Genomic DNA, 26,339 nt, shown 5'->3' with positions numbered 1-26,339 from the left:
ATAAAGTAACAAAATATATAAATATTAAGATTGCACTACTTTACTATTACAAAAGCTGCTAGCATAATTGTGTATAATACACACATAGTCATAAACACCAACATATCAGCATTAATTTCAAAACACATATTTAAAACTATGTGTTACAAAAAATATACAAATGAACAGTAATACTTTTTTTCTTGCATGTTTATAATTAAATTTTCCAGAACAATTTGTCCTGTTATTTTACATATGGTGTAAAATGTGAAAGTTGTTGAACAACTGATAAGTTCTTACCCTGAATGAGAATATATGACAATAACACATTTTACGTTTTGATTGAAAGTACAAATGTATATACTTATATTAGACTTAAACAAATATAATCAGTACATGTATTCATACAATGTAAACAATGAGTATTATAACCCAGAAATAAATGAAAGGAGAGATTATTTTTATAAATCAAAGAAATAGATGTAGAGTTTTGAGGAAAACCAATCCATGTATACTGCATTCATAACTTATTTTTATGCCCCACCTACGATAGTAGAGGGGCATTATGTTTTCTGGTCTGTGGCTCCGTTCGTCCAACCGTCCGTCCGTCTGGGGGTCCTTTCGTCCGTCCAGGTTAAAGTTTTTTGGTCAAGGTAGTTTTTGATGAAGCTAAAGTCCAATCAACTTGAAACTTTGTACACTTGTTGCTTATGAGATGATCTTTCTAATTTTTAAGCCAAATTAGACTTTTGACCCCAATTTCACGGTCCACTGAACATAGAAAATGAAAGTGGGAGTTTCAGGTTAAAGGTTTTGGTCAAGGTAGTTTTTGGTGAAGCTGAAGTCCAATCAACTTGAAACTTAGTACACTTGTTGCTTATGATATGATCTTTTTAATTTTAATGCCAAATTAGATAATTACCCAATTTCACTGTCCATGGAACATGGAAAAGGATAGTGCGAGTGGGGCATCCGTGTACTTTAGACACATTCTTGTTTTTTTATCAATTCTAGCCATGTTTAAATTTCAATAAACATCACAAAGGATTCTCTATTCCTAACTACACTTTTTTTTATTATCATATATAGTCACCAGAGTTAAAGTGTTGCAATGAAAGAGATAAACAGAATTCCTAAGCTTTGCTGATTTTAAAATATTCAGAGCCATGAATGTTTTGCAAATCAATTATAATCATACCAACATTTTTTATGCTCAAAAGTTTAATTGTCAAATCTTTGAGAGAAAAACAAAGCAATTTTTAGCCTTAATTTTACTGTTTTATCAATGTCACATTTCAAGTTCTGAGACAAGTTAAAGCCTGGTGGTTCACGATAGAGCTATTGACAATGTTCTGTTTGACTAACAAGATATCTGAAGCTAATCCAAGCAAGATAGCTCTGGACTCGGGATAGATTTATTGACAATGATTGGTCTGGTTCACAAGATTTCTAAACTGGTCAAAGTCAGATGGTTTGGATAGATTTATGGACATGGTTCTGTTTGGTTAACAAGATTTCTGAAGCTTGTCCAAGCCTGGTGGTTTTGGAAGCAAACCTGTGTACCTGCTCTTTTAAACTGGGTCATCTGAAAATAAGTAGAGAGATGTTTTTCAGTATTTTTATACCTAATACTATATAATCATTCACACTTTTAAGTCTCTTCAATGTTAAGTCTATAATTGTAACATTCAAATATATCCCTATTCTTTTTATATAATGAGGTCTTATTTTTTCATAGTAAAGTTAAAACAGAAAATATCAGATAAAATGAAAAACTTGACAGTTTGAATTGTGTTTCAAAACAGCATTGTGTAAATGTGTAAAATCTATGAACAATTCCATGTCCTTATCTACAGTGAGTACAATTATATTAGTAACCTATATAATGACAAATTGACAATACTATTATGCTAATTACCTGTCTATTGATGTCCCCTATACACAGCCAGTCACCACCATTTTTTGCCACAGCCCACTTAGCATGGTCTTTAGTTGTTTTGAAAGCAATGTCTTTTTCAGGAAATATCATTGTTTCTATATTGTATACCTGAAATTCACAAATAATATATTATTTTCTTACAATTTCAAAGTGCTAAATCTTGTTCCATCCAATAATCTTTTAATAAGGAAGTAGAGCCAGCAACCCCAATAAACGGGCCTGCAAACTGTAATTTTTTTAGTGTAAAGGTGTTTTTTTTACTTCAATTATCAAAGTAAATTTAATGGGTATCCTTGCTAAATGTATGATATTTAAAAGTATAAAATGAAAATTGTAAATCTGCTTCATATTCAAAAACATATTAGCCTGAAATAGGAATAGGTGTAAGTTTTGTTTGTCAATTTTTCCACCTCTTTTCATGATTTTGTATGTAATACAACCCCTCACCCATTGATTTTTTTGTTGAATAGTTAGAATATGGTTCACAAAGAATATTTCAGCAACAATATTTGTGGGTGAAGGATGTCAATTTTTCAGAAAACCGTCATAAATTTGCAGAAATCGGCTAAAAATTAAGTTCTTACAAAACCCCTTTCATTACGTCAGAACAAGTAACACTGATGAAACCCCCGCCTAAATATTTCAGTTAACAGGAAGTTGTTGAATGATGAATCTGATTACCCATCATACAGTATAGCCGACTTTTATAAACCCTGAAACCAAATTTCAGAAATCCTTGTCAAGAAGTTCCTGAGAAAAATGCGATGAAAATATTCATAGGAAAGACAGACTGACTGACGGACGGATGGATGGATGGATGGATGGATGGATGGACAGACAGACAGACAGAGTTAAAATAGTATGCCCCCACTTTTTTTTAAAGCAGGGGTATAAAATCATCAGTTATGACACAATTGGTAAAAATATGTTTTTAACTGAAACAATTGGACATTTTAGCATATGTTTATATCAAGTTTACACTACATTATAATAGTGAAAAGAAATAACTGTTTAAGTCCAAAATTATGAGTGAATAGAACAACTTCTTTGTGCAAGATGACAATTTTGAAGAAGTCTTAATTGCAGGAAAACAAGTCAGATTTTGCTATGAATGTGTCTTTGCCCCTTTTTCAGTTATAATCATATAACCAAAGTAATATTTGAATCTGGAATAAAGTACTACTGACCTTGTATTGTATAGAACAGTTAGATGGTAGGTCATTGTGTGGAGAGTTACTGACCTTGTATTGTATAGAACAGTTAGATGGTAGGTCATAGTGTGGAGAGTTACTGACCTTGTATTGTATAGAACAGTTAGATGGTAGGTCATTGCCTGAAGCACCATGTTCTCTCCATGTCTCTACCAACAAATCTTCATGTAAAGCAGTGGACAGTAGACCATCATATAAATCTGTAATATAATGCCATTTCAAGATATACGAAAAGCAATTGTTTTTAAATGTAGAGTTAATATATTTTTTTTTTTGCAATTCAAACATTGCATACTTAGTAATCTCATGTTATGCCTATATACTACCGGTAATTACAATGTAAAACAAGCCTTTGCATTGAAATTTTACAACATGAATTTATGACCTTTACATGAAAACGATATACCAACAAAACTCATCAATAATAACACTGTTTATGTCATGTATTATAATAAAAAGGTTTTAATATTCTGAAATAAAATTGAGAATGGAAATGGGGAATGTGCCAAAGAGACAACAACCCAACCATAGAGCAGATCAGAGCAGACAACAACAGAAGGTCACCAACAGGTCTTCAATGCAACGAGAAATTCTCACACTCGGAGGCGTCCTTCAGCTGGCCCCTAAACAAATATATACTGGTTCAGTGATAATGAACACCATACTAAACTCCAAATTGTACACAAGAAACTAAAAGTTAAAATGATACAAGACTAACAAAGGCCAGAGGCTCCTGACTTGGGACAGGCGCAAAAATGCGACGGGGTTAAACATGTTTGTGAGATCTCAAGCCTCCCCTATACCTCTAGCCAATGCAGAAAAGTAAACGCATAACAATACGCACATTAAAATTCAGTTCAAACAATCAAAAATTTGTAAGGGTTCCGAGGAACCCAGTGTCTCGCCTACTTTTGCTGTAAATTGCAGGATCAACAAAAATGAGGGAAAAAATCAATAAAAATATTCCACTTGATACCATGTTTGGATTGTAGGAAGCCTCTGTCCAAGTTTGGAAAAAAAATCCTGGATAGTTTATGAATCTAATAAATGTTTTAAAAACTAACTGCAGACTGGATGTAATGTTAACTGGAAGAAAAACTAAGTTCATTTATAAGTAAAATACAGATACACAGGTACAAAATATTAACAAAATTTCCTTCTAGATACTAGCTTTTGATCATAAACAAGCTTCTGTCTTAGTTTGGTACAAATAAAAAATAGTATAAGAAAGTTATCAAAATTTTTAAAAATTTAACCACAGAGTGAATGTGTTGTTTCCTGGCAGAAAAAAAGTCCATTTAAAGTAAAATATGGAAAAAATGGATTTGTCATTTTACAAAATTTACTTCTGGATACTATCTTATGATCATAAACAACCTTCTGTCTAAGTTTGTTACAAACCAAGGATAGTTTAAGAAAGTTATTAAAATTAAAAAAAACTACAACCACAGAGTGATGTAATGTTTTCCTGCAGAAAAACTAAGTGCATTTAAAAGTAAAATACGGAAAAAATGGAATTTTATTTTCACAAAATTTACTTCTGGATACTATCTTATAATCAAAAATAAGCTTCTGTCCAAGTTATGTAGAAATCCAGGATAGTTTAAGAAAGTTATTTAAATTTTAAAAACTTTAACCACAGAGTGTATGTAATGTTTTCCCGCAGAAAAACTAAGTCCATTTATAAGTAAAATACGGAAAAAATGGAATTTTATTTTCACAAAATTTACTTCTGGATACTATCTTATGATCATAAACAAGCTTCTGTCCAAGATTGGTAGAAATCCAGTATGGTTTAAGAAAGTTATTAAAATTTCAAAAACTTTAACCACAGAATGAATATTTGTGGACGCCGCCGACGACGACACCGACGACGACGGAATGTAGGATCGCTTAGTCTCGCTTTTTCGACTAAAGTCGAAGGCTCGACAATAAATGAAATATCTGAATTATTATAAATTCTGAGAGGTCAAATAAGAGCTTTTATTGTACAGTGACATATCATTTTTCTTTGAATTAATGAAAAAGTGAGTGTGCAACATTCTGTGATACTGCACTAGTGTTTGAGTGACATAAATATGCTTCATTTGGTCTATGGTGTCAATCATACCACATCTTCATAGTTTTATATTCATTAGGATTCAAGTTTTGCTATACAACCAAAAGGATATTGAATAATTTTCTGTCAAAATTACCCCTGAGCTCTTATAATATATATTGCACTCACAAACAAAAAATCTGCTTGTAACAAAATAAATGCAATAACCTGATATTATCATTCCTACAATCTTTGTTACTCTACTTTATAATTTAAAGGATTATTACTTCATTGGTATATTATCTGTTGTCTAGAACATAGTCAACAATCACTTTTAAGTACTTTCTGTCGAAAATATTTATCATTATTACCCAGAATGCATTAGATTCTGAACCCGTTCAATTGAGTACTGAAATAAAATATGCTTAACAAACCTCTATGGAAATCTGTAAACTTTTCATAACTAATGAACTTGTTATGTCCCTTAGATACAATCTGTGTAACGTTGTACCATGGTGGATCCATCACATGATGTTGTTTAGGACCAAGGATCATGTTAGATAACACTGGATTGTCGGCACTAAACACGCCGGGTAAAGACGTGTCATATATCTTAGGATAGGTATACATGAACACAGAACCTTCAAACATACAATAGAACATATTCTGATTATTAAATCTTCTCATAAGAAAATAATAAATGCTTATGCTGAGGATAAATTATGCAGGAGTTATCACCCCTTGGTTACTTATTTCTTTGTTTAAATACTGTTAACACAATTGGACATGTCACTCATGTGTGTAATTTACTAGTATGATGCAAATTGTGAAATCAAAATGGCAAAACATTAAAATGAATTTTTGGTTCCCCTCAAACTAATCTATTCAAAAACTCATTCATTGTTGACTATGTGATTGCCAAAGAACAGCACACCCTCAAGTCTTGCCTCCACTACTTTGTAGAGTCAAGACATAAAATTATGCTCTCTGTCTTTCCATAAATGGATTGCTGTATTCATTCTCTTATATAAACATAGTAATTTTATATCTTAATTTTAGTTTTTTTTTTAATTTGTAAAAGTTTTCAAAGCTGACTATATAGTTTGGGTTTTGCTCATTGTTGAAAGTCCTAAGCTGGCCAATAGTTGTTTGCAATTGAATCCACATTAATTGAACTCTCTGAATAGTGTTGTCCTCATAGGTATTATTATCTTTTTAATTTCATATTTGATGTTACATATCTTTTTTTTATCTTTATTTGGTACAAAAACTAGGCCGTTAGTTTTCTTATTTGAATTGTTTTACATTTGTTATTGGCTTTGCTCATTGCTGAAGGTCGTACAGTGACCGATAGTTGATACTTTCTGTGTCATTTGGTCTCTTGTGAAGCGTTCTCATTAACAATTATTATACCTTATCTTCTTTTTTATAATGATATAACTCACTATTTCATGGTTGTAGGAAGTAAATGTAAGTATTAAAATTGAATGTTTTATTTTATAATTCATCAGGGTTGTAAAAGCGTTGATTTTGTCCACATTTTTAATATGATGGGCTTCCATGCTTCATCTTCTTACCTATATTCATAAAAATGTGCTTCAGTCAACACATCTTCACCCAAATAAATGTTAAAATGTAGCATTCAATTTTTAAATATAATTAAAGAAAACTTTAATACCTTACCCATTCTGTCCATCATATCATAGTTCATGGAAATACAGAGAAACGTCTGACCAAATGTACAGGCTGACTTAGGCCAGGAATATCCATCTGACTTCATTGGTGGAAATTCTGGTGTACTGTGTACCAACCAAAACCCACCTGTCTTATCAAATGCTACTGTCCCTGCAGAAAGAATATAAAAGATCATGGCACACAAGAAAACTAAAAGTAATGTTTTCTTGAGTTTTTCTTAAATTTTCTGCAATGACTTAAATTAAAGGGTCTTGTACAATACCTTCACCATAAACATTATATATATATTCATCCCCATATTGTTAAAGGAATTTTTTATTACATCTTGGGATATTTGTTCACAATCTTAATGAAATGTATGACAGTTTAGTTTACATAAAAAGAATTAATTAATCCTTTTTTGTTAATTTTCCTTACCAAAGCAGTAAGCAAGAGATCTTAATATAAAACCTGCAGTTGGCCTGCATTCAAAACTCCCCTATCAAGCAAAGCAAAGATGTTTCAATTTCACCTAACAGTCACGGTTAATGGTCTGGGAAATGGTCCCGTGAGGGATTTGAGAGAAAAAAAAAGACTGTAAGAAATTATATTAAAACAGAGACATAATAAATGTATAGAATTTAATGTGACTACCTGGTACCATCGTCCAATGTTTTATTCAATAATTACAATTTTTACCTTTAGAATGTCCATGGTTTAGACTAGGGCTCTTCTTTGGTGGCTGATCATTGTACATTATGTAGGCCATGGTGGTCTGAAATTAAAAAATAGTAAAAATCTGATATTGACTTTTTACAATGATTTATAACCTGGGCCCAAACTTTTAGTATACAAACTATCCTTACCAGCTTTATACTTGAATTTTAACCAACTTAGCAATCAAGGGTAATGAAGGCTTTCTTTATTTCTCTCTTGTCAACCAATAGTATCAGCTTCCTTAAATTCCGAAAAGACATAAAAGATCACACAGAAACAAAGCATAAAATCATATAAACTTAACATTATCAAGGATTCATGAAAATGAACTCATGGTCAGTTGAAGAATGCAACTCAGACATGTAAACCTTACAGTCATGACGTACACCAAATAAAGTGGTCCTATCACTTATAGTATCTGAGAAACAGATCAAACCAACAAATCTTAACATTGACCAAAGAACCACGAAAATGAGGTCAAGGTTATATGAACACTGCCAGAGAGACATGAACACATTACAATCCTTCCATACACCAAATAAAGTTGACCTATTGTTTAAAGCTACTCATAAACTGACATCACTGTTAACATAAAAAAATATCATTGACCAATGAACCATGAAATTGAGGTCAAGGTCATATGATACTTGCCAGACAGACATGTACACCTTACAATAATCTAATATATACCAAATAAAGTTGATCTACTGCTTACAGTATCCGAGAAAAGAACCTTGCCATGTTCCAAGAAGGAACTACATAACATAGCAAATATCATCATGGTCAGACAACTGTATGTCCTAATTCTGTTTTTCATTTATTGCTGTCAAAAATCAGGCTGTTGATTTTTTCATCTGAATCATTTCATATTTTGTTATGTTGGGCCTTTTACAGCTGTCAATGTGGACTTTAGAAGATAATACTATAGATGTTGGGCCTTTTACAGAGCTCTGACAATGTGGTCTTTAGAAGATAATACTATAGATGACTGGGCTTTTTACAGCTGACAATGTGGTCTTTAGAAGATAATACTAGTATAGATGTTGGGCCTTTTACAGAGCTCTGACAATGTGGTCTTCAGAAGATTATACTATAGATGACTATACCTTGTTGTCATAAATCTGTTGAAGGGTGTTGTATACTGCATGACCAGTTTCATCCATGCCTTTCTCAGATAAAACCAGTGATGGATTATTTTGGTCCATATAATAAAATCCTCTGCCTTCATGGAGGACTGGAGTTTTACCATGTCTCAATTCTGGTAACTTGTAAATAGCAAACCTTAAATAGAATTTGTACATGGAAAATAGTAATCATTCAATCTGTCAACGGATAATTGTGGGTATAATAAGGGATCTGTGTAGAACACAAGAATGTGATTTTTTTTATATCTAATCCTGATGAATCTATAGATATATATTAAATCAGAATATCACATAGCATATCATCCTCATGATCAGGGTAATGATATCTGTGTGAAATCATTTTCTGTAAAAAAAATTAAAAAAGGCACACCTTTGCCTAAGATGAAAATTGGCCAGGATGTCAATGAGGACTTTTAGATACACATACTTTTGGACTGCAGGTGTTGCTGATCATTTTTGCAACTTACATAATCAACTTTTTCTGGATAACAACCAAAATTACTTAAAACAATAAAAAGCAACATTTTAGGGGCAATAACTCTAAAATGTTTGTCAAATTTCAATGCTAGATTGATCTTGTCATACTGATCATTTTAGCAGTTTACACTTTTCACCTAGCTCCTGTAATTTTAATATATCAGCAAATAATTAGAATACTGTATAATCCAGGTGCAATTAAAACATTAATAGATTATAGATAGATAGATTGGTAGATAGTTTGAGAACCTTTCAGGGAGAATAAATCTTGTGTACCATTTTTGCACTTTAAACTTTTAACCCAGCTTTTACACTTTAGCTACATGACCTATAGTTCCTATAGTTTTTATTATAATATCCTACAACTGCTAAACATTTGAAAATTTTTATATTGATGTGCAATAACTCCAAAATATTTTACTCTAATTTCTATAGTTGATACATCTTGTATTGTAGTTCAATTTTTCTATGATTACTTTTAACCTATAGCTGTTTAAATCACTGTGAAGGAGGGTGATGGTTGGTGATTTGGGAGGGACAACTGTCTCTATATATATAGGCAGTGGCTATTTGACCGGCACCGGCAAAATAGCAAATAAAACTGTTCATTGATGGGATTAGTAGAGAATAAAATAGCTTAATAATAATTTGAAATAATTTTATCACAATATCAAGCATTATAAAAATACAGTACAGTACAATCAAAAATAAAAGATTTTCATAAATAAATAATTTATAACTTTATAATATTAATTAAAAGCATGAAAACACATTTGTAAATACATTATTAAATATATTTTTTTCTAAAACATTTATAAAAAAGTTGATTTTCAAATCCGTGTAAAATCTATGGTTTAAATATCCTGCCAATGATAAAAATAGTGTTATGCAAAAATACATCATAAAACAGACATGAAAGACAATATTAATAGTTGCTTGCTTGGTGTTAATCATGAAAAATCCTTTTTATTTTTTCACGGTTTATGTTCAAAAGACCAAGCCAGATAATTGCTTGATTATATTTGTAATTCTCAAGTCTTCTCATGGTACTGAATGCTGAGACCATTCTGCCATTGCATCGGCAACACAATCACAATGCTGGTTCCGTAAATGAAAAGAGTATTTTACATAAATGAGGCCGTTAGTTTTCTCGTTTGAATTGTTTTACATTGTCTTATCAGGGCCTTTTATAGCTGACTATGCGGTATGGGCTTTGCTCATTGTTGAAGGCCGTATAGTGACCTATAGTTGTTAATGTCTGTGTCATTTTGGTCTTTTGTGGATAGTTGTCTCATTGCCAATCATACCACATCTTCTTTTTTATACTAGTTTCCAAATGTAGTAAAGCCACAAAGTGACTATTATCATATTTGTATTTTTTACTTTTAAATTTATCTTATTACTTCACTTCTATTCTTAATAGATTCACCATATTTTTATTTTTTTCAAATTTTCCATGTGTACGCAACAGTTTTTTTACATTTTTTTTAGGTAAGAAGTTTAAGTATATGAGCAACTAACAGTAACAAAAGGTTTTGAATAAACAAAAAAAATGATATTTAATTATATTCTTACATTTTAATGCCAGTGAGATTATTGAGATACAATTTAATCAGTGCCGGCTAAATAGCAAATTTGCCGGTGCCGGTCAAATAGCAATTTTGCTATTTTGCCAGTGCCGGTCAAATAGCCACTGCCATATATATATCTGTCAAACAGCCTTTAATAACATGGTGATGATTGGTGATTTGGGAATGACAAGTCTGTTTTAAACTGTGAAGGAGGGTGATGGTTTGTGATTTGGGAGGCACATCTCTCTGTTCAAATTGGTTGATTTTGATTGCCATTCTGTAATAATTTTGTATTAATGGATAACATAATGACATGATGGTCTCCGAGCTCAGTCTATAGTCACTCATTTATGTCAAAATAAGAAGAAATTAAAGCTATTTTTCTAAAAAAAAAAAATTGATGTGACACTTTCCTTGAATAATTGGATAAGATCTGGGCCATACTACATAAGCTAATGGCTAATCAAGAAAAGTCTAATGAATAACTACATTTATGCATCCGTCACAAGGAGATGTGTCATACTATCTGACTATAGCTCATAGTTCACTTCAGACCAGTTGTTAGAATGGAGGTTTTCAAAGCTAAAATAAAACTAATACTAGATACTTAATTATCAAAATTCACTTACCAATCAACTGGCGATCCATTCTTTGAAAGACATTGCATGCAATAACAAATTTCAATAAGTATGGATAATATTAAACTGTTAAAAATAAGCTTCCTACTTCCCGCCATTGTGAAAGTAAAATTCGGAAGTCACGTGTATTTTCTACTTTCACTTTCTAATGGCCTCCTTTAAATGTGGACAGAAGTTAGATTTATCAAATAGAGTTATCCCTCTTTGTACATATTCATTACGATATAGTTTTGAAAAAAGTAAAAATCACTTGTATATAAATAAACTCATCATAGATACATGGACTAAATTTAGTATATACGCCAGACTCGCGTTTCGTCTACAAAAGACTCATCAGTGACGCTCGAATCCAAAAAAGTTAAAAAGGCCAAATAAAGTACATAGTTGAAGAGCATTGAGGACCAAAATTCCTAAAAGTTTTGCCAAATACAGCTAAGGTAATCTCTGTCTGAGGTAGAAAAGCCTTAGTATTTCCAAAAATTCAAAAATTTGTAAATAGTAAATTTATAAATATAACCATATCAATGACAATTCATGTCAGCACAAAAAGTGCTGACTACTGGGCTGGTGATACCCTCGGGGAAATAAATCTCAACCAGCAGTGGCATCGACCCAGTGGTTGTAAATAAACTCATCATAGATACCAGGACTAAATTTAGTATATACGCCAGACGCGCGTTTCGTCTACAAAAGACTCATTAGTGACACTCGAATCTAAAAAAAAGTTTAAAAAGCCAAATAAAGTACGGAGTTGAAGAGCATTCAGGACCAAAATTCCTAAAAGTTTTGCCAAATACAGCTAAGGTATGGCATTCGCATCAAATTCCATTATTATGACAACGATTCGGGAATATTGTAAACAGAGAATTGATCAAAGTTTTGTATAAAATTAACAAAATTGGTTTAGCATTTTAGTGTCTGTGTTTATTGCTAATTTAAGTATTGTAGATAATGTATTATCATTTTTAAGATATTCTTTCATTACTCGTTTTAGAAAAGCTCGTGTATGTTTCATGTCTATACTAGATTAACTGATTGTATGTTTAATAAATTATGAGGTCGGACTGAAATAAAGTATAATTTGTTTTGCCTCCCAATTCAATAAACTTTCTGTGATAATTATTTAGTCAATGAATGTCAATTTTTTTAAACATTACAACGAGACGCTTTTCGAATAATTATCTGGCATTAATCTACTCAGATTATCATTTCCTGTCAGTTTACTACTCTCTAAATAGATAAAAGTTCTGCAAAAAAGGTTGTGTAAGATTATACAAAAAATTAGTAAAACATTTTAAACAATTCATAAAGAACATCTTTAATATAATGTGACTTAATTTCCTATCTATGACCTTTTTTCCTGTGACTCCTTCCCGTGTCCGTTTATAAGTGACTGTTTTAAAATGACGTATTTACTGATACTAGTCTAAATATGAATTCAACACTCTGTATTTGACACTAATCAGTTTAGGTTAAAGTTTGTTTTTAAATCTGTTCTTTGGTAATGAAATCTGTTAAAAAAAACACAGAGATAGATGACATGTGCGTCTTTCCTCCACTTATTCCAAGCATTTACATTTCTGCTTATTAATTTTCCAAAAAGTTATATAGGCTATACCAAGAATTTGAGTATCATTGGCTATAACCTTATGAATGTGATTATCAATAAAACTTTTAGATAGTATATACGAAGCTGTTTGCATTTTTATTTTACTAAGTCCAAAGGTTGTAGGATATAAACTCTATGTCCCCTCATGCCTTCAATAATGACAACTAGAGGTTCTGAAGAGCCTGTGTCGCTCATCTTGGTCTATGTGAATATTAAACAATGGACAGATGGATTCATGACAAAATTGTGTTTTGGTGGTGGTGATGTGTTTGTAGATCTTACTTTACTAAACATTCTTGCTGCTTACAATTATCTCTATCTATAACAGTACTTTCTGTGGAAAATGTTATTGAAAATCTTAAAATTTTGAGAAAGTTGTTAAAAATTGACTATGAAGGGCAATAACTCCTTAGGGGGTCAATTGACTATTTTGGTCATACTGACTTATTTTTAGTTCTTACTTTGCTGTACATTATTGCTGTTTACAGTTTATCTCTATCTATAATAATATTCAAGATAATAACAAAAAAACAGCAAAATTTCCTCAAAATTACCAATTCAGGGGCAGCAACCTAACAACCGATAATCAGATTCATCTGAAAATTCCAGGGCAGATAGATCGTGACCCGATCAACAATTTTACTTCCTGTCAGATTTGCTCTTAATGCTTTGGTTTTTGAGTTATAAGCCAAAAACTGCATTTTACCCCCTATGTTCTATTTTTAGCCATGGCGGCCATCTTGGTTTGTTGGGCGAGTTACCGGACAAATTTTTATAACTAGATACCCCAATGATGATTATGGCTAAGTTTGGTTAAATTTGGCCCAGTAGTTTCAGAGGAGAAGATTTTTCTAAAAGATTACTAAGATTTACGAAAAATGGTTAAAAATTGACTATAAAGGGCAATAACTCCTAAAGTGGTCAACTGACCATTTTGGTCATGTTGACTGATTTATAGATCTTTCTTTGCTGAAAATTATTGCTGTTTACAGTTTATCTCTATCTATAATAATATTCAAGATAATAACCTAAAACAGCAAAATTTCCTTAAAATTACAATTTCAGGGGCAGCAACCCAACAACGAAATGTCCGATTCATCTGAAAATTTCAGGGCAGATAGATCTTGACCTAATGAACAATATTTACCCTGTCAGATTTGCTCTAAATGCTTTGGTTTTTGAGTTATAAGCCAAAAACTGCATTTTACCCCTATGTTCTTTTTTTAGCCATGGCGGCCATCTTGGTTAGTTGGCCGGGTCACCGGACACTTTTTTGAAACTAGATACTCCAATGATGATTGTGGCCAAGTTTGGTTAAATTTGGCCCAGTAGTTTCAGAGGAGAAGATTTTTGTAAAAGTTAACGCAGGACGACGACGGACGACGACGACGGACGACGGACGCCAAGTGATGAGAAAAGCTCACTTGGCCTTTCGGCCAGGTGAGCTAAAAACCCATACCGCATAATAACCTATGTAAATTAAAATTCAAATATAATAATCAACGAATTGATTCATTCTTAACAAAAACAGAAAAAAGACAGCAATCTACAACAACCACTGAAATACATGCGTCTGAATTGGGACAATCACATGAAGAATGTGACAGTTTATATTTGTACTCTTATATTGGTGCTTCGTGTCTTTTGTTTTATGCAAGATACTTTTACATTGAGCTAATACTTTTTTGGTATCCTGTACCACTGACCCTGGTTAGGGATTGAGGGGGGAATTTTCATGTCCAAAGTAAAGAGCCTTGTAGTTTAGCGGTTGTCTGTCATATTTGATTTTCGTAAGGTGTTGGTTTTTTGCAATCTAATTAAAAACCGATCTCTCATCGCTCCTGTTTCTGATATGTCGCGTGGGAGATCTAACGAAACCGGCTTTGAGGTCACATGTGAGAGATCGGTTATTAATTAGATTGGGTTTTTTGTTGTTTTTTTTTAATTCGGGCGGTAATTTTCTCTTTTGAATTATTTCACATTTTCCATTTATAGCAGACGATACCAGGATTGTTCTCATTATCAAAGGCCATATAATAGCATATACTGCTTATATTCAATCAATTTGAACTCTGATGGCCACGATGTGAGTTTTAGACATTCTACTTTTATAAATACTAGTAAAAAGATAGGGTTACTTCAATCAAACAGCTACCCAGCGACAAAAAAGCATACAGATAAAAGTATAATTTGTATAACACACATCCGTGCGAATTCATTTAGTTACTTCAATAATCAATAAATATATATATTATATAACAACAAATGCGCGTGTATGCAAACATAGTTGAACCATTGTACAAGTCAGTATAATTTACTATTGAAAGTCATACGCCAGAGACATATGTACATGTGTATATATTATAAGTTATCTACGTTCATATCCGTAGATATGGATATTTTAACACCCTGAAGTACCCTAGTACACCATGACCTTCAACCCATTGACTATTTCCCTTTCCTTATATCTTCCCTCTGTATAGTACATCAAATTGCATTTAAATGAAGCAATGGAAACTAAAAAAAACACACCTATAAACCATATTCATAATATTTTCTTTTTATTTCTAGTAACAGTGATCTTAACATTTGACCTATTGACCACAACAAGCATTCGCCCTCTTACTTTTTTCCCCATCTGAATAAGTATGAAGTTCATTTTAATTAAACGAGTGAAAATCACGTTATCATCCGTTAAACGTTTTTCCCCTTTCTTTTTTTTTTTTTTATTAACAATGACCTTTCCATATATCTTCCATCTGTACATGTTTCTTTCCAAAATTAATAAGAGATTCTATAATTATCATCTATAAACCATTTGTTTCGGATTTCCGGACAGAAGAAAAGACGGAAAATGTTTACTATATGTCCTATATATCCTTCTATAATCTTAGTTTTAAAAGGAGCTGTTGAGTATATGTCAATGAGACAGAAACAAAACGACACATTGTTTAGGGACCAGCTGAAGAACGCCTCCGGAGTTTCTCGCTGCATTGACGACCCATTGATGGCCTTTGGCTGTTCCCTATGGTCGGGTTGTTGTCTCTTTGACACATTCCCCATTTACATTCTCAATTTTACAAATCAACAAAAGTTAACTAGACACATCATAGGCCCAACGATTTGTTCCAGTTTCTATAATAGTAGTTTCGTTTACTTATAAAACCATACATTGACAAAACAAAAGATGCAGAAATAAATCGAACATAATTCGGCAATACATCGATATGGATCAGGTAGGACCAAAAGAACAAATAAGACCACTTTGATAGACATTTAATTCCTCAAGTGCATGCGTTGTAAGGCTATATAATCAATTAGCTCTTCATCCATTCAAAGGACTACACGTATCATAGTCTGTGACCAGATTCACGAAAGCTGTCCATACATGGCTGTTCTGGAAACAAACCTGACCACCTCCTCGTTTGAACTGGGTATCCTGAAATTTAAAAGACTAACGTAAAGCGGTAGTTGGTATCTTCATAAAACCTACATCCTGAAGTCTGGGATAAAAACTTTATGCAAAATTGACACTGAAGACTGTATGACCAAAAGCCCATGTGCTTTACATTCCCTTAACATGCATTCCATTCGCGATTATCCCTGCAATTCAAATCAATTTGTGTACATGAGTGTGTTGTTACAGCAGGATGCCTAGTGTACTAATATAATATACTTGGAACGCCCTTGTAATACTGCTCGCTGTAACTTAGTTGTCAGTTTATTTTCGATTTATGAGGTTGACTGTCCCTCTGGTATCTTTCGTCCCTCTTTTAAATGAGCCACTGAATTCCAAGTATCTAAACCAGTACTTGTATCCTGAAGTTATTTGCTAATAATACAGCTTTGACAAAGAAACCTTTACTAAATAAAAGTTTGAAATACTCAATTCTATTAAATTAGAAAACAAATTTACCAGTTATGGTACAAGTGACTTCCTCGTTTTTTTGGGGATTCTTTTTTTTTTTTTTTTTTTTTATCTATTTAGACATGTTAAAGGTGTTAAAACATTTAACACAGTTTCAAGCTCAGCATTGATTTTCAGTATAAATATTCTTGGAGCCTCCGTGATTGTTTTTCAAGCTTCACCACGTATATGTTCAGACTTCTATAGGTGGCACGGTAGTATTTCCTTGCCCATGGGGATAATAATAGCCTTTATAGAATTTTCACCACTTTCTAACACTGTTAAAAATTCTACATACACAGTAAACGGAAGTATACATTTATCCTTATATCGAAATATGAATATGAATATGTATCATGAACGTTTACTTTTTTTGCTTTCTTAAAAATCCTAAGGCTTCTTTTGCTATAAATTTAAGCCTTTTATGATGCAGTGAATACAAAATTCAAAAATATCCTCAAACATTCATTTTCACCTGTTTGCAAAATCTTTTCATATTTTTCTACACCCGATTCATCCCCAGGGGCGGATGCAGGAATTTTCGAAAGGGGGGGGGGTGCTAACCCAGGGAAAAGGGGGGGTGCAAAACATATGTTCATATTCATATTTCGATATAAGGATAAATGTATACTTCCATTTACTGTGTATGTAGAATTTTTAACAGTGTTAGAAAGTGGTGAAAATTCTATAAAGGCTATCATACAAATGCATTGATCGGCAAAAATAAAGGGGGGGGTGCGCACCCCCCGGAACACCCCCCCCCCCCTGGATCCGCCACTGTTCATCCCTCAGTTTGGGAAAGTATATTCAGTTGATACTGTATTTTTTGTCCAATCACAGTATTCAGATACATTGACTTACAAGCAACCTAAATTCCGGAATGCATATACTACCGTGCTACCTTAAGTCTATTAACAGCTGTTATTCTTAATGAACATAAGAATACAACTGTTACCATCCTAACAAAAAAAATCCTTTTTTTTATTACCTGTCTATTGATATCACCTATACAAACCCAGTTACCACCAGGTCGAGATACTGCCCATTTAGAATGATCCTTGTGGGTACTAAATTGTACAGATTCAGTATCCTTGAATGTAATCTCCTGGATATTGAATACCTGAAATCATAGTTATTGCATCATAAAAACATTGTGTCACTTTGGACCATTCTTTTAATAAAAATAGTATACTATAATCATAATATCAAAGTACTGTAGTACTGAACATCGGATGACCACAAGTTCTTGTGGATGGTCCGACAAGCACTTGTCACAGAAAAAAATCACATCTCTATACCTGAAAGTGAGGTCAGTGTACAGATATAATTTTTTTCTGGGACAAGCTCGTGCGTGGATGATATATAAATGACAGGGAATTCAACCTCACCGTAATGACTATTATATTGTAGTGATATAAATCAGTATACTCTGGTTTATTGTTATATTTTATATTAATACTTGTATATTACAGTAACATGTATATTCAATGTACAACATTCTTACTGACAATGTACAACACTCTTACTGACAATGTACAACACTCTTACTGACAATGTACAACATCCTTACTATAAAGATGACGATGTACGTGATTCCATGTTGCATGCAGGAATTGCGTATACACACTCAAAACTTTTTTTACGGTTTTCATTATTATTTTCGGGTATTGAATACAACCATAGATATATATGTAGCTGAGACCATTACATTTTTATCGCGTTTATTCATACGAACAAATTGTTGCAATTCGTTTTATCTTTAATTTGCTGATGAGGGTAGGACCTGCATCCATATTTTGTTAGATTCTTCAGCGTTATCCTGTTTTGTCTGTACATTAACTAGTACTAGAACTATAGGTTTATATTTAATGATATTAGATCATCGCGACCTAAATATAGTTTATGTCAACTATACCTTATAGCCTACTGTACAATTTGATCCGATGTCACCTCTTCCATTTTGCCAAGTTTCCACCAACAGTTCGTATTTTAGGCGAGAGGATAACCATCCATCGTATAAATCTAACAGAATACATATATAGGTTACAACATGTCGTTATGGTTAATTCATTTTTTGTTACTTGTACACTCTGTATTCTTTTTTAAGTCTAAAAGTATTTGATATGAGATATTGTGTAGTATTTTACTTCAAAGTTTCTGCAATATAGTTATATTTTGCTTCTCAGTCTCTTTTCCTGTTCACAACTATTATTAATAGTGTTGTTTTTATGCGCAACATATAGATTGTAGTTACACTCGAAGACAAGAACTACATGTATGTATCTACTTTTTGAAATGGAATGTTATAATATACCCTATTTTGGCAAAGTACAAACATGTGTTTGTATTCCACAATCCCCCATGATTACCATGACAATAAATTTTATGTGGAATTTGAAGTATATATTATCTACACTATATGATAAAAAGACTCAGTATGATTGACAACGAGCAACTATAGGTCACATTGAGCCTTCAACAGTGAGCAAATATCAACCCAAATATCAAGTATGCATCTAAAAATCATCAATTGATATTAACTCGTTATTTGTATTTATATGGTTATCTTTACTCTCTACTCCTAAGTATTTATACTAGACATTTTTTTTCTCTTTTTGTTTACTAGATATTTGACAAATGAACTCGGTGATACCTAGTTTATATCTAAACAATATCGAGGAATCTTTCAAGGTTCAAACAAAAGAGTTGTATCTCGTGATTTAACTATAATATTATAACCTTTGTGAAACTCCGCTGATTTGGCAAAACTTCTGAAATTATGTCTACCCTTGGATAGCAATAAAGTTTCATCAAACCAAGGTTCTTGCTTCACGCGATTTTGACGTCCAGTCAGAATGCTGACCATGTTTGGATTTTCTTGGAAGTAAGAGTTTGGAATCTGATAGTCATATACAGTTGGGTATGAATACAAAAACACAGAGCCTACAATAAAAAAATGTTATTTATATCTATATATGTACACGAACCAGAAAATACTTGGTCGTTTAAAAACGACGATTCAACTGAAACAGAAAAAATGACAAAAGTCTGAAGATTTGTGCAACTATCAGTATCGTTATATAAATCTTTAAAGACGTTTCCATGTTAAATTAATATATTTTGAAACCAAAAAATATGCAACTACAATTAAATTTGTGCTCGAACATTAATTTCCTAAATCATAGTTTAACTAAATAAACTATAAATTTCCGTTTGCTTTTATGAAGTAGAGGGGTTGAGATCTAAATATATTTTTGATTAACCCTCCCAAGTATTTCTTTGTCGGTTCATTTAAGAAATTAATGTTTTATTTAGATAAAGAATTTGGTGTTTAGGTCATGCATATCTTTGAAAGTTTCTGTATGTTTAAATAAAGAAGTTGGTGTATAGGTCATGCATAGCTTTTGATATTTTCTGTATGTTTACATAAAGCATTTGGTGTTTAGGTCATGCATATCTTTGATAGTTTCTGTATGTTTAAATAAAGAATTTGATGTTTAGGTCATGTATATCTTTGATAGTATCTGTATGTTTAAATGAAGAATTTGGTGTTTAGGTCATGCACATCTTTGATAGTTTCTGTATGTTTAAATGAAGAATTTGATGTTTAGGTCATGCATAGCTTTGATATTTTCTGTATGTTTAAAGAAGAATTTGACGTTTAGGTAATGCATAGCTTTGATAGTATATGTATGTTTTTTTTTATGGAAATACTCTTTATAAAGCACAAAAATGTCAGTATTCAACTCAGAAGCTAACAAAACCTTTAAATAGACTTATTAAGAAGTGATATAGTTACGATACTGTTGTCAGGTCATTAAAGATTGCATTTTTTGGCGTTAATATTGATTCACTCATAGGGTCTTTGCAACGAAACTAAACACATTTATCTAAAAAAAAAACAGTTGTTGGAATGCCTGACACGGGTTATGTTCTTCTCATATATGTTATGATGGTATGATACTAAACCTCTAACTGGCAGGATTGTGCCTGATATTCATATGATGAAGACATATATTTCAATCAGTTTAATTGAAGTCTTGAGCTGGCATGTCAGTTAACTGCTAGTAGTCTGTTGTTATCTATGTATTATTTTCATTTTGTTTATTTTCTTTGGTTACATCTTCTGGTACCAGACTCTGACTTCTCTTGAACTGAATTTTAATGTGCCTCTCGTTATGCGTTTACTTTTCTACATTGGCTAGAGGTATAGGGGGAGGGTTTCATCTGATCAAGATCTCATAAACATGTTTAACCCCGCCGCATTTTTGCGCCTGTCCCAAGTCAAGAGCCTCTGACCTTCGTTAGTCTTGTATTATTTTTTAATTTTAGTTTCTTGTGTACAATTTGGAGTTAATTTAGTATGGCGTTTATTATCACTGAACTAGTAGATATATTTGTTAAGGGTCCAGCTGAAGGACGGCTCCGGGTATAGGAATTTCTCGCTGCATTGAAGATCTGTTGGTGACCTTCTGCTGTTGTCTGTTCTATGGTCGGGGTGTTGTCTCTTTGATACATTCCTCATTTCAATTCTCAATTTTATTAAATAAAGAACTTGGTGTTTAGATCATATATATCTTTGATAGTATATGTATGTTTAAATAAACAACTTGGTGTTTAGGTCATGCATATCTTTGATAGTATGTGATGTTTAAATAAAGAACTTGGTGTTTATATCATGTATATCTTTGATAGTATATGCATGTTTAAATAAAGAATTTGTTGTTTAGGTCATGCATATCTTTGATAGTATGTGATGTTTAAATAAAGAACTTGATGTTTAGATCATGTATATCTTTGATAGTTTCTGTATGTTTAAATACAGAATTTGTTGTTTAGGTCATGCCTATCTTTGATAGTATCTGTATGTTTACATAAAGAATTTGGTGTTTAGGTCATGCATATCTTTGATAGTATCTGTATGTTTAAATAAAGAATTTGGTGTATAGGTCATGTACATCTTTGATAGTATCTGTATGTTTTAAAAAAAGAATTTGTTGTTTAGGTCATGCATATCTTTGATAGTATCTGTATGTTTAAATAAAGATTTTGGTGTATAGGTGATATATATCTTTGATAGTTTCTGTATGTTTAAATAAAGAATTTATTGTTTAGGTCATGCATATCTTTAATAGTATCTGTATGTTTAAATAAAGAATTTGGTGTTTAGGTAATGTATGTCTTTGACAGTTTATGTATGTTTAAATAAAGAACTTGTTGTTTAGGTCATGCATATCTTTGATAGTATCTGTATGTTTAAATAAAGAATTTGGTGTTTAGGTAATGTATGTCTTTGATAGTATGTGATGTTTAAATAAAGAATTTGTTGTTTAGGTAATGTTTATCTTTGATAGTATCTGTATGTTTAAATAAAGAATTTGGTGTTTAGGTCATGTATGTCTTTGACAGTTTATGTATGCTTAAATAAAGAATTTGGTGTTTAGGTCATACATGTACAATGTATAAAGGAGAGTTTGGATTAACCCGTCGCATTTTTGCACGTCAAACTCCTTCATTTTCATTCTCTATTCTATTTGGCATATTATAGCTTTATATATTGTTTAGAAACTTGACAATGGTTGACTCGAAGGCTGACGCTATCCTCTATATAGTTTCTTGATTTTGGTTGGTTTTTTTTTATACATTAATTCCTAAATAATTGTTCAAGGATGGTCATGACTTCTCTTTATCGAAACATCACTTACTAATAAAATCTAACATATCCAAGTTCATGAATACACATGCACATGCATGTTTTCTCCACTGACACTTACCCAGAATATCTAACATATCATAGTTCATATATAGATACACATGCACATGAACGTTTTCTCCATGACACTTACCCAGAATATCTAACAAATCATAGTTCATGGATACACACAGGAAAGTTTGTCCGTATACATCTCCATTGTGTGGAAATGTGTATCCTTCAGATTTGGGATACGGGAATTTCGGAGTGCTGTGGACTAACCAGAAACCATCTGTTTTGTCAAAGCCAACTGCACCTGTTTAATAATATATTTTTTTTTAAATGATTTTGTGTCAAAACATTTTTTTACTAAATGAGGCTATTAATAAATAGAAGAGTTAGACACATATAGTATTTTAGTTATAAGGAATTGCTGTAATAATTGTGAAATGAAGAAATAACTTGCAAGTGAATAATTCGACCTCATCAAGTTGCATACGTTTTCATGTGAACTTCAATTTAACGGATAAGCGTTTACTTGAATCCCATAAAAATCTCGAATGTGAGGTGGTTATCATTGTACGTACCTTTTGTGTGTCCATGAGTTAAAGAACCCCGAGTGTGAGGTGGTTATCAATGTACGTACCTTTTGTGTGTCCATGAGTCAAAGACCCCCGAGTGTGAGGTGGTTCATCGTTGTACATCATGTAAAAGATAGAATCATTCTAAAAAATAAGACTGTCAGTTAGTTTCTACGGGTGTTTGATTAAAGTTCATTTGGTAATCTGATCGCTCTTTGAATTGAAAGACTAGTATTTAAATATTAATAACGACTATAATACCTGGTCTGTCGTATGGATATCAATATAAATATAAGAATTAGAGAAATTTATATATATATATATAAATGAAATCATTTTCATATGATATTTATCCTAAAATGGACCATCTACCAAACACATGATCGACAGATACCGGACGAGCTCGAGATTCTGACTCTCTGTTAGAAAGTATTTTTTCCAGGTCGGCGCCTTTGAGAGTCAACTATTTAGTATATGGTATGGGGTTTTCTTATTTTGTAAGACTATATAACTTTGTTTACGCCCACAGTATTTGAAATTTGGTGGATCATTGGCGATCATACCACATCTCCTTATTTTCATATGTGTTAAATACATGTACATCGTTTGCTATTATATTATAAAAGAAGTACCGATAGCAAGTATAATATAATAACTAATGCACAAAGTACTTCCCTGGATATGATGTTGCAGAATTTTTTCTGGGTAAAGAATAAATATATAGTGAGACAAACAGCACAAATACGTTTAGTAAGCAGTTTACTGTAAAATCTGTACTTACCTTGCTATTGTATATTTGTTGTAGAGTATTATATACAGCATGGTTTGTGTCTGTCATCCCCTTGTCCGATAGTTTCCAATAGGGCGTATTTTCGTCCATGTAATAAAATGCAGTGCCATTGTGGACGACAGGATTCTGGCTATCCGAAATTTTTGGCAATTTATACAATATATACCTATAACGTGAAATGTATTTCTTATACTATATTGTACAATGATTTCAGTTGTTAAAAAATAAATGGGCTGGGTTATATGCTTGTGTTTATGCACGTCGTATTCATCGATTTCCATAGCTACTCGGGGAAAGTTTCTCTAGCAATAGATATCCGAATCGTTATTGACTAGAATCCTTTCCCAATCTAATGTGAGCAAGGATCCACTATCCTGTCTTAGTCGATATACCTAAATGATAGAAACACAAAAACAATCTATCTATATATGTGTTGTGGTCGTTTTTTTTAAGTCATTTGTAGTATATCGATAAGAAAAAACTGTTAATTATTCCAGAAGACAAACAGGGGAGGATAAGTAAAAGAGAATTAATCTACTAAACATGTTATACAAGATGATATAATTTTCCGAAGTCTTCAGGAAAACGGCGTCCCTCAAAATAGAATAGTTTCGATTCCACTGTGGTTAATAATGGCCACTCGCGTTTGAAACTCATCTTTCGTAACGTTTATTTTAATTAGCCATTCGTATTTCTAGCTGGAAAAATGAATATATGTCAACCAATAGTTGAAATTTTTCTCCAAAGGAAACAACATTACTTATTTCACATCCAAAGGCAAGAATTGTTCAAATTTCTTTAAACAAGATAAAGAAAACTTACATTATATAATTCTAACCTACAAAATAAATTAAATTTTATCATTTCCTTTCGTGATTCTAAGCCGACACCCCACTGTATAACCTCTTATGATAAAATAGAGAATAGAAATGGTGAATGTGTCAAAGAGACAACAACCCGACCAGAAAGTAAACAAAACTGAACAAAAGGCCGCCAATGGGTCTTCAATATACAGCGAATATTCCCGCACCAGGAGGCTGACTTCAGCTGGCCCCTAAACAAAAACGTGTACTAGTACAATGAAAAATGACGTTAAACTAAACTTCCAAACATATAAATGAACTAAAATAAATTTAAAAAAAAACAAACATACAAGACTAACAGAGGCTCTTGAATTAAGACAGGCGCAAATATTCGGTTGTGTTAAGGGCATACGATACAGTTTTGAACCTGTATTTACAAGTTGATGAAAATTTGCATATAGGCTATTTTTTACCTCCTTAAATCAAATATGTAATAAAAAATATACCTTCATGAGCTACTTTTTGAGTAAAATGAGTTTGAAATTTTGTATATTTGCTCAAAATTCAGATTTGTGTCCGTATTTTCTTTTTCGAAAGAAAGACATAACTTTTTTGTTTTAAAAGATAAACACAAAATGGTTTTTGTTAAATAATCGGTAATTTCTGTATTTTATAAGTATCATTAAAAATTATGCAATTTTTATTCCGAAATAACTCTATATTTATCAAATGTTCATGGATAGAGGAAAAAACGTCATTTTTTGCTGCATGTTTATCAAAATTGAAAAAATTGCGCTATTTACAGTTTTATAAAATTTGGGTCACATAATCTCCATGCAAAATGAAACAAATTGCTGTTTTAAAAAATAGGGGTCCATGAACTAGTTTTCAAAAAATCAGTTTGAATGATAAAAATCAGTCGAAAAATGCATCTTTTCCCGATATGTCACAGTTTGACGTCGCGAAAATAACATTTTACGTTAGCAACGTCATTACCTTCCCTGTAACTGTATCGTATGCCCTTAAACGATAACACGCTGAGTGAGATCTCAGCCCTCTGCCTCTACCTTTAGCAAATGCAGATTAAACAAATACCCACACAGCAATACGCATAGTAAAAGTCAGTTCAAAAGAAGTCCAAGTCCGATGTCGGAATAGGTAACAAAAGAAACTAAGCAAAATGACAATGATACATAAATTTACAAAGGATCAGATCTAGTAATTATGGACTTCTGCTGTGATGATTTTGCTCAGATACATTAATGATTTTCTGACATGCATTTATTTATTAATGAACCTACCAATCTACCGGTGATCCGTCTTGGTCTAAACACTGTAGTCCAAAACTAAGGCATATGTTTATACAGAAGACTAATATACCTATCGAAGTAGACATGTTAGTAGTGGAATGTTATCTGATAGGCCACATGGATTTTACAAGAAATCTCACACCAGTATATGCCAGTACCAAAATTTCGGTCACATTTAAATTCTAATCAGGAATATTTCGATAAACATGTAATATATGACAAGATACCCGATTTATACAATTGTCAGGACAAACAAAA

At 32.2% G+C, this 26,339-nt stretch overlaps 1 protein-coding gene across 1 annotated transcript; it reads right to left on the bottom strand.

Annotated features, from left to right (window-relative positions):
* Window positions 1-1,329: 1,329 nt before the first annotated feature.
* Window positions 1,330-26,221, bottom strand: LOC143062008 (uncharacterized). The gene is made up of 16 exons (XM_076233862.1): window positions 26,073-26,221; window positions 23,960-24,134; window positions 23,244-23,322; window positions 22,680-22,913; window positions 19,645-19,848; window positions 18,821-18,927; window positions 17,894-18,025; window positions 16,327-16,437; window positions 11,381-11,505; window positions 8,665-8,839; window positions 7,541-7,616; window positions 6,851-7,012; window positions 5,602-5,808; window positions 3,106-3,329; window positions 1,898-2,026; window positions 1,330-1,564 (listed from the first exon to the last, which is right to left on the bottom strand). Exons 1-16 carry the CDS (start codon window positions 26,165-26,167, stop codon window positions 1,463-1,465), a joined length of 2,337 nt encoding a protein of 778 aa, XP_076089977.1. The 5' UTR covers window positions 26,168-26,221; the 3' UTR covers window positions 1,330-1,462.
* Between the last annotated feature and the right edge of the window lie 118 nt (window positions 26,222-26,339).

Source organism: Mytilus galloprovincialis, chromosome 2 (genome assembly GCF_965363235.1).
Source record: "Mytilus galloprovincialis chromosome 2, xbMytGall1.hap1.1, whole genome shotgun sequence".
NCBI lineage: Eukaryota > Metazoa > Mollusca > Bivalvia > Mytilida > Mytilidae > Mytilus > Mytilus galloprovincialis.
The sequence above is the reverse complement of the archived record's forward strand: the minus strand, read 5'-3'. Positions and strand labels throughout refer to the sequence as shown.